This window comes from Rattus norvegicus, chromosome 15 (genome assembly GCF_021556685.1).
Source record: "Rattus norvegicus strain SHRSP/BbbUtx chromosome 15, alternate assembly SHRSP_T2T, whole genome shotgun sequence".
In the NCBI taxonomy this organism is placed as follows: domain Eukaryota; kingdom Metazoa; phylum Chordata; class Mammalia; order Rodentia; family Muridae; genus Rattus; species Rattus norvegicus.
In genome coordinates, this window is record NC_141548.1 from 10,509,537 (window position 1) to 10,524,524 (window position 14,988).

The following is a 14,988-nucleotide window of genomic DNA, read 5'->3' on the forward strand; positions in this document are numbered from 1 at the left end:
GGGAAAACATTAAGGAGAGAGGCGTATACAACCCGAGTCCCTGAGTTGCTCTTATCACATTATTTTCTGGTTAGTAGAAAATATAATTACTTCTAATCAGACCAAAAGTACTCTATCACATGCCTATAAGGTAGTTGATACAGCTTTAAATGCATGTTTGGAAACAAATCTTGGTCGTTCAGTTTTACAGCGTCCAAGAAGGTGGGCCCATCTGTCGGTGTAGTTCTGAAACTGTTAACATGTATTCTTCTCAAGCTTATTAGGGTGAGAATGAGCATTCGCTGTATTGTTTAATATAATTATTTATTACAACCAAGAGGTTGATTTCTCTCTTCCTTAATCCATGTTAGTAAATAATGCTAACAAAAAAAAGATATGAAAAAATAAATTAACAAACTTTGACAATACGGGCGTCTGCAGGAGCATACACTCCTCTAACGCAGTCAGGGTGAAGCGCAGAACTCTCCTGGAAAAGTAGGCCTGATGTTGGTCTTACTCTCAGTTTTTGGTTCCTGTTTATTTAAAGTCGATACAATGTAGTGATGTGCGTGAGGCCCACCTGTGCGATCTCTCAGTCCTGTGTCTTCTAACACAGTGATTCACTTAATGTTAGATGCCTGTAATCTCTTCTAGCTAAAATATTAATCAGAATTTTGTCCCAACCTAAACCAAATCTTAAATAACAAAGCATAGTTTCCTTGAAGAAGTTCTTGGAACCGTCCGTTGACAGCCTGAAGAAATCACGCCTCAGGAAAGATGCTGTCAGCCTGACGGATGCTCCTAGTGGGCTATGGCTACTTGTAATTATGGTGCTAAAGGCCTTGTTGTAAAGTAAACACTCTATATTTCCAGTTAATCTGTTCATCAAACAAATACATGCTCTTCCCTAGCAGCAATAAAAATATGTAAATTATATTATATTGTTTCTATAAGTTATTAATTGTTATTATTAATTGTTTATATAAATTCTTACATAAAGTTATCCTCCTGTAAATAAACATCTTTGCTAGCCTGCCTACAGAAATTCACTTCCGGGATCCTTGTTTAGCTGATACCACAACTGTGGGTTTTGTAAAGTGACGTGGATGCCGTTTATAAAAGCCGTGTACCGTGCAACGGACTGCTTTCAGCTGTAATATTTGTTGTTGCTCTGAGCAGTCAGCGCCCTCCAAAGATGTGTGTTACAAATCACGTGAGGGGAAAGCAGCCTGGTGTGTCTGTAAGATGACTTCAGATTTCCTTAGGGACACAAGGCTCTGCAGGGTGGCACACTGTGTGCAACTGACAGGAATGATGTCATGTGCTGAATTCTTCCAGTCTTGGGGCACAAAGAGGTGTGTGGGGGGCAGCTGAGTTCCGGGGGTGACTTCTGCTAAGGAGTATGGGAGTCAGTCAGGAGGTGTGTTGTCTTTGCATGGAGCCTGGATTAGAGGCCAGCACCTGTCTTGCTCACTGTGGGTCTTCACCTCCGTCTTCCTCGCTCATCACCTCAGCCCAGCAGCTGCCCAGAGATAAGCCGCCAATGACCAAAGTCAGATATGCTTTCAGTTCCAGAGCTTAGTGTGGAGTGAGGTGTCTGTCTCTTCTCCATTCTGTTTCTCCTCCATCCACTTCTTGGTCTGGTCAGCTGGTAGTATCCGAAAGTGTGAATCACATATGTCATTAACATACTGTCATGGTTTAAATGACAATGCCCCACCTGGTCAGACTGTTTGGGAAAGATTAGGATGGCCTCGTTGGAGGTGTTCACAGAACTAGTTGAAGTTTTCAGATTATCTCTTTCTGCTTCCATTTGTGTCTTGGGAGATCTGCCCTCATTCTGCCGTCATGGACTCAAACCCTCTGAACTCATAAGCCCAATTACACACTTTTATTGAATAAGTTGTCTTGGTCATGGTATTTCATTACAGCAGTAGAAGCTATTACGGTTACCATTTTGGAAAGACGAGTTAGTGGCATCTACCTCAGAGGAGCAGGTCCTTGAGAGGCCAGGTGGAAGAACATTATCTATTGGCCCCAGTTTGAGTCCCAGCCCAACCTTTCGTCAGTCCAGTCCGGAGCGAGTTCTGCCCCCCACTGCTCTGTCTCCAGCCTCATCTCACAGTCACTAATGAGAAAGCAAGTTCCTCAAGGCAGGTGGTTTGGGGCCTGATGCTTAACGGTCACCAGGACCTCAGCAAGCTTGGGGGACAGTTTCTTCACTTTACTAGCAGATCCCTTCATAGAGAAGAAGCCTGTAAGGTCTGCTGTAGTTCTGCTGTAGAATCTATGTCAGACGATCGTCCCACATCAGTCACATCTGTTAACAAGCCGAGGCGATGCACTCGAGCTTACATAAGTCGCAAGTCCCTTCTCCATAAGCTGCCTGCCTGACTGCTCGTGCTGGTCATCAGCTCATGGTGCCGCCGGCCGCTGTTGGTGCTCTCCACACTGTGGAAGAAAGACAAGCCTGCCCTAAACACTGACATCAAAATGATCCCAAGGCTGGACAGATGGTAGGTGACAGTTCTCAAGGCTTGCTGTCTTGCTCTCAAGTGCGTCATCTTCCCACATGCTAGGGAGCCTGGGTCAGCGTGTGTGAGAACCACCGCAGCTTCTCTAAGGTCACTGGACATCCGCCTCTCTCTTCAGAATTCCTCCCAAGAGCTGTGAGTAACCCGCTGCCATCAGCTCTCCCAGCTAAGTCACAGTCGAGACCTAGAACTTTCTCCCTTTTCCCTCCGGGCTTTTAAAGTCAGGAAGTTAACACGTTCATGTTTTCCCTTCTCTCTGGGCTTTCCTCGCTATCAAACTCCACTACGTGATGAGCAGTTCGCTGAGTCCTTCAAGCTTGCAACGCAGTTCTCACTCTTTAAAATTAAGAGTAATAATAATATCTTGGTGAGCGGAAATTAAATTGTGTAATAAATGCAAGCTGCTTGCAAAGCCTCAGCCATAAACATCTTACAGTTTAGTCTATTTCTCATTTGTATTGTTTTCGGTTACAGATCTCTGTGATGAGCACACAGCACTCTTAACCGTCATGCCGTAAATAAAAGGCAGCATCACTGTGGCTCCTAGGGAAGTCTCCTAGTATTTAAAGCTGCCTACCTTTCCCCAAAGCTTGTGTCTTTTGAGCTAGGGGAGTGGCACAGCTACTTGCACTGTGGAAGTGAGACATGGGGATCTATGACTTTAAGGCCAGCCTGATCTACATAGCAAGGTCCGGGCCAGCCAGGGCTGCACGGTGAGATCTTGCCTCAACCCCCCCCCCCACTCAGAAGTTGTGTCTCTTCTGTGTTATTCAAGCATTCGCCAAGAGCACGGACGGACATCAGACCAATTCTGTAATTGCCATAAATTTACCATATTGTCAGCACATTAGGCACGGTTTGATTTGAAATCGTGCTAAAATCTGTTTTACTTCTGTGTTGCTGTGGATCATGTAAAAGATGACTCTTCACCTGTAGCCAGTTTCTACAAATTCTGTGTGTTGTGCTTTCCATGTATTGGATTGTTAATCTCTCAAGAGAAATAACTGCCACCCCGTGTGTCTACAAACATAAAACTTAGTCATTTTTTTCTGACCGATACTGGGATCTTGTATATTCCTTCCAATTTGCATTTAGATGAATTTACATTAATCTGTAAATGTGCTGGGTCTTACAGGGTAGCCTGAGTGGTATCAAAATGTGAACAAGTAGAAAAAGGACAGCTCCTTCGATCTCTGCTTCTGCTGTTGTCTTTAGCCGCAGAGAACATGTCAGTCATGGTATTTGGCATAGAGTCATTTTCTCAGATATTAGGTTTCCTAACAACTGTGTGTATTACAGTTCGCCCTTTTAAAGCAGAAAGGAATCAACTTGTCTGTGAGTTGTAGGTTTATTGAATATCTCCTTCATTGTCTTCCCTGTACAGCACTAATTAAAAACTAAGTATCACTGGCATTAACACAGGAGTTACTGTTGCAGTGCGAGCTGTGGGGCTCCATGCTGCTGACAGAAAGATTAAAGAAGCTCTGTGTCCTTTGATGCTCACTGTACCTGTCCCCACTCAGTGACTGATGCTGGCAGTGCCACCTGGCCCATGGCACCTTCTCATATCACATAACACATCCCTGATCCCCCTCCCTCCCTCTCTCTCTCTCTCTCTCTCTCTCTCTCTCTCTCTCTCTCTCTCTCTCTCTCTTTCTGATGTTGAGATCCTTATGAATATATTGGGTCCATCTGGATGACCAATGAAAAATCGGCCAGTATTAAGATCCTTACTTTGATGGGAGATGATAGCATCCATGGGTCACAAAGGGAGGGAAGGCCATTATTCTGTCCATTACACACATGTGCCTTAAAACCGTGCCTGCCAGGCCTAAGAATTAGCCACTTTTAAGTTAATTTGTTTTCTCTGTCACTCTAGTCAAACCGTGTTTTTAAATGCCTGGAGTTATAGGGAGTGTTTCAGACATTACTCCCTCCAGTCTCCTTGAGGAGTGAGGGCCGTGGCCATCAGCAGTTGAACTGTGTGGGGGCAGCTGTAGGTGCAAATGTAGGTGAGAGTTATTTGGGGCACAGAACTCAGTCATTGTCCACGGACACTGCCATTTGCTTTGTCTTCATGTCAGAGTTTGAAGAGAAGGGCACACAGTTAGGCTCAGCCTCCTGAGGGAGGGAGGGAGAGAGGGATGGAGGAAGGAAAGGAGGGAGGAGGGAGGAGGGAGGGAGGGGAGCCTGAGTTGGGGGTGGGGCAGGCACTTTCACAGCCTCTAAAACTCTTGCCATTGGTTGATACTAAGATCTGAAGGTCTGACCTGAAGCTACTCCCTTACCAATTGTGGGGTTCACGCTTGTTTCCCTGTGTTTATCAGGATCTGGAATATGCTGGCTGTTCCAGACACGTCACTAGCAAGTTTTGCCTCTGTTGCAGAACATCCTTGTTCGTGTGACTAGACCATACATTTTTCTCTCTTGCATTTATAAATAAAAAATAGGAACAGTAAAAATATTAATATTGGATGTTTACTATATTCCTATTACCAGTTTAATTTTTATGACATACCTTCTGAAATGATCTGCTGGAAAATTTAGGAAAGGTGCATGGGACAGAAAGATGTTCGGACATCTTCCTAGCCAGACATGGTGTTAGTGGTACTTGCCTGTAATCCAAGCAATTGAAGGTGGAGACAGAAGGATCAGCAAGCAGTTCAAGGCTAGTCTAGACTACACAATTAGTTTGAGGTTAGCCTGGTCTACATGAGCCCTCGTCTCAACAAACAAACAAACAAACAAAATAACAAAATAACCACATACATTATCTCATGCCTTGGATCCCATGCCTGTAGCCCAGCGTCTGAGACTGAAGCAGGAGACTCTCAAGTTCAAGGCCAGCATAGCCTACTTGTGAGACCCCGAGTCAACAGTATTAACAGAAGATTCTGCTCCCTCCAGGAATTCTTCCCAGTTTTCTGAGTATACAAAAAGTATATATAGTGCTTACAGAGCACTAAGACTTTTGAACTCTGCCTTTGCACACACCACTGATCTGTTTGGACTCTGCCTTTGCACATGCCACTGATCCGTTTGGACTCTGCCTTTGCACACAGCACTGGTCCGTATCAGATTCGCATCTGCTCAGCACACAGTGGACCTTGATCTGTGCCAGGCACTGCCCTGGACAACAGTTGGAAGAAAGCACTCCAGTAAACAATTCAGTAGAGTGGGGGCAGCCATGGCAAGCCTGGGAGTTGAAGAGGGATGTGATGGGGAGAACCTGGGGAGAGTGATCCAGGTCACATTACAGAAGCGGCACCTGCTTCAGACTTGGGGGTCATGAATCTGCCTGCTTCTAAAAGGTGGGGCTAGGAACACCATTACGTCGGAACATGTATGAACAGCCAAGCTGATGGTGTAGCTCAGTGGCACCTGTCAAAATAGAAGATGACCCTTCCAAGAGCCTATCTCTCTGATCAGCATTTAGACAAGTGAAACACTCACTGTCCAAAACATTCTGAGGACTGTGCAATTTTGTGATTCATTATTTTGTAAACAAGTTTATCTCAGCTTCAGTTTTTAATGAAATGTCTCCAATTAAAACACTGTTAGAACCTGAGTCTGCTAGCACATGCTAGCTCTGCACTCAGGAGACTTAAGCAGGAGGATCACGAGTTCCAGACCAACCTGGTCCACAGAGAGAGGCCTTGTCTCAAGAAAAGCAACCACTAGCAAGATACTATTAGAGTCATTAGTAGGGGAGCATCAGCACTCAAACAGCCTTAGATAGGAAAGAGAACAGAGCATAAAGGTTACCTACCATATAGTACATGACGTCCAACCTCATCTGTAACAGGAAACGCACATTGAAACCACCACACCCAAGCAAGGGGTAACAACAGACCAGGCCGTCAAGCAGAGAAGCTGCCTCACATTGCCATTGGGGTTGTAAAATTGTCAATCACCCATCTGACCCACCAGTTACATTGTAGTCTTACATATTTATCCCCGTATAGCAAAGCAAAACAACACACACACACACACACACACACACACACACACACACACAGAGGGGGTGGGGGAGGAATGTCCCCCACAGCTTCGTTTGTAATACCGAGGTCCTGGAGAGTGACAGGTTTTAATAAGAAGGCTAGCTATTGATCATTGATTTAATCCCACAGGCCTAGGCAGTAACCTGGTGGTCAGGGTTCAGCTCCAGAACTACACAGCTCATGGAGGTAGGTGTCACCCAGGAACATCCCACCCCTCCCCCACACCTGTGCTCTCTTCAGTGTGGCCTTTGACCCGCGTCCTCTGCAGTGCCATTTATGACATGCAGGGGTGTGGGCGCAGACTTGCTGGAGTTCCACAAGCTACAGACGCAGGTGAATGGCCTGGAAAGGAACTGGGAAAGACTCCAGCTGTAGGTAGTTGGTTCTGAGTTCTGCAGGCCCAGACTGGAGAGTGAAGTCCGAGGTAGAGGTCAGTCCTATGAAGGACTCCTTAAGCTATGGCATTCGACTGCCCTGCAAGGGCAGGTTGTCAAAGCTGAATTAACCCAGCTGTTGTCAAATGATTTTTTGTGAGGGGTAATTGTCACCCCACATGTAATCATAGAAATATTCTGTATTTTGTGAGTGGGGAAAACAGAGGGTTTCTTTGCTTTTTATTTTATTTTGTCTTCTGAACATCCAGATGTCCTTTACTTAGTAAGCGGTTGTGATTGTCTGAGTTAGCATGGCCATATAGGCTCATATGTTTACATGCTTAGTCCTCCACCTCCAACCCCACCCCCGCTTATGAATTGTTTGGAAAGATTATTAGAGGCGTGGTCTTGTTGTCTCTGGGAATGTGCTTTAAGGTTTCTAAAGCTCATGCCAGGCCTTTTGCCTCGAGATTAGAATATAAAGCTCTCAGCCATGTTGCCACCAGGTGGGTGTCTGGTCATAGGGTCGTAGGGCAGCCCCAGGACACTGCTCTGAGGGTGGGGAAGCACAATCTGGGGCATAGGACACAGCTGGAACTGACTATGGGATGGGGGTGTCCCCCGGCCTGTGGGCCCGCAAGAAGGCCAGGGCCATCTGGTTCTCAGGCTCTTGGGCATCCAGGTGCCACTGGAAGCCCCGGAAGAGCTGAGAACAGAGTGGGGGCCGGCGGGGCTGGATCTAGCCTGGGGAAGGAGGGGTGGGTTCCGGCCGGTCCCACAGGAATAGTCCTTTGGCTTGACAGGCAGCAGGCTGTTTGGTGATGGCAGTAGCTGAGAATAATGGGAAAACAGCTCTGTAGGAGAAGGCCTTCTCTGTGGCTCCCCATGGTAGATCCGGATGAAAAGAGGAAGCCCATGGTTTTTTTGTTTTTTGTTTTTTGTTTTTTGTTTTTGTTTTTGTTTTTTATTAACTTGAGTATTTCTTATATACATTTCGAGTTATTCCCTTTCCCGGTTTCCGGGCAAACATCCCCCTCCCCCCTCCCCTTCTTTATGGGTGTTCCCCTCCCCATCCTCCCCCCATTGCCGCCCTCCCCCCAACAATCTAGTTCACTGGGGGTTCAGTCTTAGCAGGACCCAGGGCTTCCCCTTCCACTGGTGCTCTTACTAAGATGTTCATTGCTACCTATGAGGTCAGAGTCCAGGGTCAGTCCATGTCTTTAGGTAGTGGCTTAGTCCCTGGAAGCTCTGGTTGCTTGACATTGTTGTACATATGGGGTCTCGAGCCCCTTCAAGCTCTTCCAGTTCTTTCTCTGATTCCTTCAACGGGGGTCCTATTCTCAATTCAGTGGTTTGCTGCTGGCATACGCCTCTGTGTTTGCTATATTCTGGCTGTGTCTCTCGGGAGAGATCTACATCCCAGCCCATGGTTTTAAGACATCTACTGTCATGGCAGAAAGAGGATGAGTAAAACTGTACCCCTCTTCTCAGAGTGGACCTAAGATTAAATGCCTTTTGCAGGGAGGAGTGTCTAGGAAGGGAAGCTTCATTGGCTAAGCCTCCAGGCCTTTAGGTACCTCATTATAATGGAGATCTGTCTTGAGCCTGTGTGACCTGTGGTCACCTCCTCTACCTGTGGAGGATGTTGCCCTTACATGACTGATGGTCACAAATCTATGGAGGGCCACAGCTAGTACTGGGCCTGGTTTCCTGGGAGTCAGGTGAAATGCCTACTGCCATCCCGTCCAGGGTCACTGGGGTTTCAAGCCTCTGCTCAACCGGGAACCAGGGTGCTTTTCACTGTCCCACACTGCTCAGCAATAGAAAATAAATTATTAGGACATGCAGCCATGTGGTGACTCTCGGGATTATTGAGTGAATGGAGCAGTTTGAAAGGTTCAGTGCTGCGTAATTCCATTGTCGAAGTATTCTGAGCTGTGATAACCAGGAATTAAAGAACTAAGGGAAGACAGTTACTGTTCATATCAAAAGGCTGCACATTCTGTCACCATGCCCAGGACTCAGGGACCGTGAAGGAAGACAGGGTGGGAAGAGTGTGGGAGGCAATGTGAGATTCTGTGTTCTGAATATGACTTGCATTTGCAGTCATGAACAAGACCTACACTGCCAACCCAACAGGATAGCCGACACTCCAGCTGGCTGTAGGCACTGGGCTCAGGGCTTACAAGAAACAAAATGACAGGCCATGAGTGTGGGACGGAGATGTGTTGGGAAATTTTCACAGGACAGTGGGAGGGGATATGACCCAGATATATTATATGAATGTATAAAATTGTCAGAGTACATTTTTAAAAAATAGTACTAAGTATTTATGATAGTCTCCTTCTATATTTTAACTGTGGAGATATACACATGAGTACACCTAGAAGTAAATGTAAGTATAAGGTAAAGGTAAGACCAGGAGTCAGTGGACTATGTAAATGCCTGTTCTGCAACACAGGACACTTCTGCAGCATACGCAGTGGTAAGAAGCTGGCAAAGAACATGTGTGGTCTCTCAGTGTTGTTTCTTACAGTAGAATTTACAAGCATCTCAGAACTACAGGCAGAGTGTGGAGAGCAGAGGCTCCGGGGCTGCGGGCCGCAGCCTCAGTTTCCTCGACTTTGCAATGGGTCCATACTTGCCTCACTGACTGACTGTGAGAACTAACGTGGAGTAAGTAGTTAGTTCCTGATAGGGTGTTCTCCATGTCACGTGTGCATAAGCCACTCTTCGTTCACAATGACTATAATAAACATTAATCCTGCAGTCAAACACTCGGGCGGAGCAGGCTGGCCTCTCCTCGGGTTCGTAGTAACCATGGGTGTTCGGTGCTCACTGACTTCTGCTCATCTCATTATTCTCTTGTGCCTTTTATTCCCTCGTTCTATCTTTCTAGGTCAGATACTTGGCTCTACTTACTTCTAGTGAGTGTCTCAGTTTCCAACATCCACATTTCAAATGGTGTGTGTCTACTTAACTGTTATTTGGGCTAGAGAGACAGAGTTTTATATTGCCAGCCCAACATCTGCATTCTCCTGTCGCTGAGTCTAGTGGGGGTGGGTGCGTTTGACTTTAGTCAGAGAGCTACTTGCGTCCTGGTCTTGGTGGCGTACGCTAGTACTCAAGCAGTGAGAAGCTGGAACAGACAGCAATAGTTTGAGGCCAGCCTCGGCTACACAACTAGATTCTTTTTCAAAAGCAGAAAGAAACCAGAAAAGGGAATTATTTGCAAATACGGTTTCCAGTTTCTAAACATGACCAGGGTGCAGGGGACTCTTTCCTGTGTAGGTTCTGACCTGACGTTATGTTCTTTGGAAGACCGTGGGTTTGCTCTATACCTCAGCGTATAGCGGTGTTCGCAGGTGTTTCTTATGTGATTGACAGGATTATGTGTTCTTTAATTGTCAAATGTAGTGTTTGTCATCATTCAGTCCCTTGATTTTACTTGTGGTTTAAATTTTCAGGATCCCTACCGATATTTGGTCTGGTTGACCTAACAGTTATATAGTGAAAGTGAAAGTTTCCTCTGTGATTATAAATATGTCATTTCCTCATTATCTGTCAGTGTTCACTACAGCCGATGCCAAATTGTTAATTTCCTGATACATTCTGTTATAATACATTACACACTTTTTAGCAGCCCCTTTGCAGATATTTGCTCCAGTAGGCATGGAGTAGTGTCAGCTCTTAGTGTGTGTGTGTGTGTGTGTGTGTGTGTGTGTGTGTGTGTGTGTGTCCATGTATATCTCTGTGTGTGTGTGTCTGTGTGTGCGTGTGTCTGTGTGTCCGTGTATGTCTCTGTATGTGTGTGTGCATGTGTCTGTGTGTATCTGTGTGTGTCTGTGTGCGTGTGTCTGTGTGTGTGTATGAGTGAGTGTGTGCGTGTGTAGAATCTGTTCACAGTGAGAGTTAATGCTTCTCCCAGTCCTGAACTCTGGCTTTCACCATCAGTTCCCTTGCTCTCTCTCTAGGCATCCACTTCCTGAAAGATGCGTCACTGGGCTTTTCTGATTAAGGTACAGGCTCTGGGTTTTAACCCCTAGCCACATCCAGGCCTGAGATCTCATCTGCCTTCTCTGTGACAGTATCAAAAGGAAAGCTTTCACTCTCTGAACCTGTCTGTCATCCTTCCTCCCCTTCCTGGTCCCCAAACCTACCCCAGCACAGGTGCTGGCTACTTATCGCTGACTCACAGCTCATTCAGCTGTGTTTTGAAGAAGGTTGTTCTACTCTCTTCAGGGCTTCTGGACATTTGAGGCCTGTGTTGTGGAGTGGCCTGACAACGCTGGCTTCTGCCCTGGCTGAGGACAGGGTGTGCTGTAAAGCAGCCATTGCTCAGCCTTCCTGGAATGTGGCAGCATGCAGATTACATCAGCTCCTAATCTTTGAGTGGATATTGGATCCCTGATCAAGTGGTAGATTCCACAGAACGATGTCCGTCACGTGTGTTTTTCCTGGTTCTGAGCCATGATAGTTCAGCGTGCCAACAACTGGTTCTTAGAACACCAAGAATTATTTCTAAATTGGAGAAGTACAAATTTATAGTCATAAATAATAAGTAGCATTTAAATCTTACTGCTGCTTAGCTAAGACTAAGCTGGACTTGTTTTCAATATTAAAGATTTCTTCTAAGATTTTTCTTTTATTTAATTTTATATGTATAAATATTTTATCTGCATACCTGTATCCCTGGTGCCCTCAGAGACCAGAAGAGATCATTGGATCTCCTAGCCCCAGAGTTGCTGTCAGCTGTAAGTCGCCATGCCAGTCAGTGCTGAGAACCAAGCCTGGGTCCTCTGCAAGAACAGCGGCGTCTTAACCACTGGGTCACATTCCTCCATAGAAGGGTTTTCATGTCATCACTTTCCAAATTATATGTAAGACAAGGACAATAGTGATCTTACTGTTAAAGGAAAAAGACTATTATTACTAGCACACTCAAACTATAAAATTCAATAAGAAATAGGTGTGTAAATTATGATTATAGTAAGGTAATACAGTTAAACAGTAGCAAATACAGTGATAACATACACTTGTATAAAAAAGGCACGAGACGTGTTTGCATATTTTCACTCATGTTTTAAAACCATATTAAAGAGCATTTATCTTTCTTTGCATTACTCCCAAGCTTTCTGGTTGGGGATCTTCTAAATGTGAAAAGTAAAGCAACTGAAATCCACCAAATTCTTAAAAAATATTCCATGAGTCCAGCCCATTTCCTGCTCATGCTCCTCAGGTAGGCCCAGGGCTTGTCCCCAGAAGTCCTGGGCACTGTTTGGCTGTGTGTGTTACAGCGACTTTGTGTTTTCTTCTAGGTCACCTTCCGAACAAGAATCTATCACTGTAATATCAACAGCCAGGGCGTGATCTGCCTGGACATCCTCAAGGACAACTGGAGTCCGGCCCTGACCATCTCTAAAGTCCTCCTGTCCATCTGCTCACTACTTACAGACTGCAACCCTGGTGAGTGCCCTGGGCCTGGTACCAGGTTGGAGCAGGCCTTGGAACCTGTTCCCGCTGCTAGCTATGTACTCTGTTTCTCATGACTTGATTTTAGCTTTCTATACTACGTGACTGTTGTTTTCTTTTATCTTTTTAAACCTATTATTTACCAAAAAGTCTTAAAAGATAATGTGATAAAAATTAATGAATAATCATTTTAAATGAGAGCATGTATTTTTAGAATGCATTAAATTCGCCTGCCAAACAATGATAAAAATTCAAATTGAATAGCTTAATCTTTAATTAGATACCAGTAGACATGTTAATTTGAGATATGTGGGCTATTAAAACCTTATGACAGCCAAGGCGGCACTGCACAGATGTGACTTTCAGCGAAGAAACAGCCGGCATCCTGGTAAGCTCTTAGCAAAAGCTGGTGGCCCTGAATCAGGAAGTTGGGGTTGCCAGAAAGCCGGTGTGCCCCACTGCTGCGCTCAGCGCTCAGCCTCAGCCCTGTGCCTCCTTCCGCATATGATCGTGTGCGTCTGATGACTCTCTCTTATCTACAGGACAAACCAACTGTGGATTTTCCTCATCCTTAGGCTGACTCTGGAGACACAGAAACCCCAGAGTAGTCTGTGTTCATGTTCCCCATGGAACTTGCTTTTCCCGGTATTTTGTGGAATCCCATCCCCCTTTGTAAAATCTTTTTAGTTAGTTTACCAGATAGTAAAGTCCACTTAGGTGACACTAAGTGACTGCTGACTGTTGCTGTAGTATCAGTCCCTTCCGTCACGTGATGATGCTGTCTTTGTTCTTGCTTCTGTGTTGATGGTGTGTGGCCTGTCAGCCCAGCTTCGAGCACCTGCTTTCGGAAGAGGTATCCTGAGCTCATCTCTCAGCCACTCAGTGCTGTGGGAAAGGTGTTGGAAGTTTTACAGTTTAGTTCATTGGTATTGGGGCCCAGGAATCACCTCACAAAGTACACTACACAAGCGCTGATCTCAGTCAGACAGGGATAGTTGATTAAGCATACGCCCCGGGATTGGTTGACCAGGGCCATGGTCCAGATTCAACAACTGACCATGACCCCGAGTTAAGATCCTACAGGGTTTTTAAGCTCAGAATCCACACACACCTGTGCCAAGTCAGTTCACCATCCAGGATTTAGGGGTAGGGACTTCCTTAGGAGCACGGCTTTGTTATACACTCATCCTGCTCCCATTGCTTGGGGTGTTCAGCCGTGGCAGGGGACTTGCCTTGTCTAACATTCATATCTTAACTCGCCAACCAGGATGTCAGTTATCGATGCACATGTCTCTTCCTGCCAAGTAGGATGTCAGTTCCCAGGGCTGCCTTGAGGTCTTAAACTTTACTTGACACCACTCAAAATGCAAGTCGTATTCCAAATAGTTTCTTATTTTGGTGCAGGTGTCTCTTTCTTGTTGAAGCCGTCCCAGGGGCAGCTTATAAGGACATATACCATAGAAGCTTATACACGGTGCAGGAAGACCTGTAGGTGGCTGGTTTGGGTCCAAGCTAATTGTGGGTAACTATACAAGATAGTTCTACTGATTTCGATCATGACTGGTTTCCAAGGATGCAGAACATCACAGAATATGTAGTCAGTCCTGGCATTAGGAAGATTTTCAGTAACAGCAGAGATACATGGGAAAATGTCCTTATAAGGGCAGGCTAGCCAGGAAATTGTTACCTGGGCCTTAATATTTTACCTACGTCCCAACAATTGATTGGGCTTTCTTATTAGGATGGTCTTCCTATTAGAACTTGTAAGGGGCTAGAGAGGTGACACTTGCTCTTGCGGACGACTCAGGTTGCTCTCCCAGACCCCATTGGGGCAGCTCCCTCAAACTGGCCTGCCTGAGGCGGCCTGAGGCAGGGAGAGCATCTGGGTTGGATCTTAGTGGACGTGTTCACTATTACTCTTTAAGGGAAGGTAATTAAGGATGGTGCTGATTTCAGACGCTGAGTTGTTACTTCTTCCCATGCTCGGGATTAAAGAACTTTCTTTCTTAAGTAACAGGAAAGAATTGTGTATTTTGAGTCAGGATCTGTTTTCCTAATTAACATATCTAAGTTAGTTATTTTCCCATGTTTTCCACGTTTGAATCTGACCATCTGATAGCATGGCCCTGTTTTGAACATTCCACAGTCCTACACGGCCATCCTTTGGCGTACATATAACTTGTAATAGAATTCCTCCTTTCCTCCAGCTCCTTCCACACTTTTTAAGTAGCTTTTGTTTCTGCTGTCACTGTTTCTCTGAGCAGCTGTGTTTCGTTGTAAGTTATTTGACTGTTGCATAGCAAGTGAACTGTATACACACAGACTAAATAAACGTTTAGCTTATAGGCTCAAAAACCCATGTCATAACCTCCCTGCCCCCCAGCATTTGGATTTATTTACAGCTTGGGGTATCCAGGCTTTTGATATTTACAACAACACCTGTCATCTGCAAGGTTCAGGCCTTGAGAACCACACTTTGTATGTTTTAAGTCTCACAAGCACACAAACACAACATGCACTCTCTTGGGTTGGAATGCCTCTGCTGTTAATAATGCCTGCTGCTTTTCTGGAGGACCCAAGTTCAGTTCCCAGCACCCTGATAGGGTGTCTCACAACCACCTGTAATCC

At 45.4% G+C, this 14,988-nt stretch overlaps 1 protein-coding gene across 6 annotated transcripts in view; it reads left to right on the forward strand.

Annotated features, from left to right (window-relative positions):
• Ube2e2 (ubiquitin-conjugating enzyme E2E 2) overlaps positions 1-14,988 on the forward strand; it is a 277,992-nt gene that overhangs the window by 243,162 nt on the left and 19,842 nt on the right. For all 6 annotated transcript variants that reach the window (XM_087585997.1, XM_087585995.1, NM_001399660.1 and 3 more), the window contains one exon: positions 12,207-12,354. In XM_087585997.1, coding sequence (XP_087442123.1) covers positions 12,207-12,354 — 148 coding nt within the window. The remainder of the gene's footprint in view (positions 1-12,206; positions 12,355-14,988) is intronic.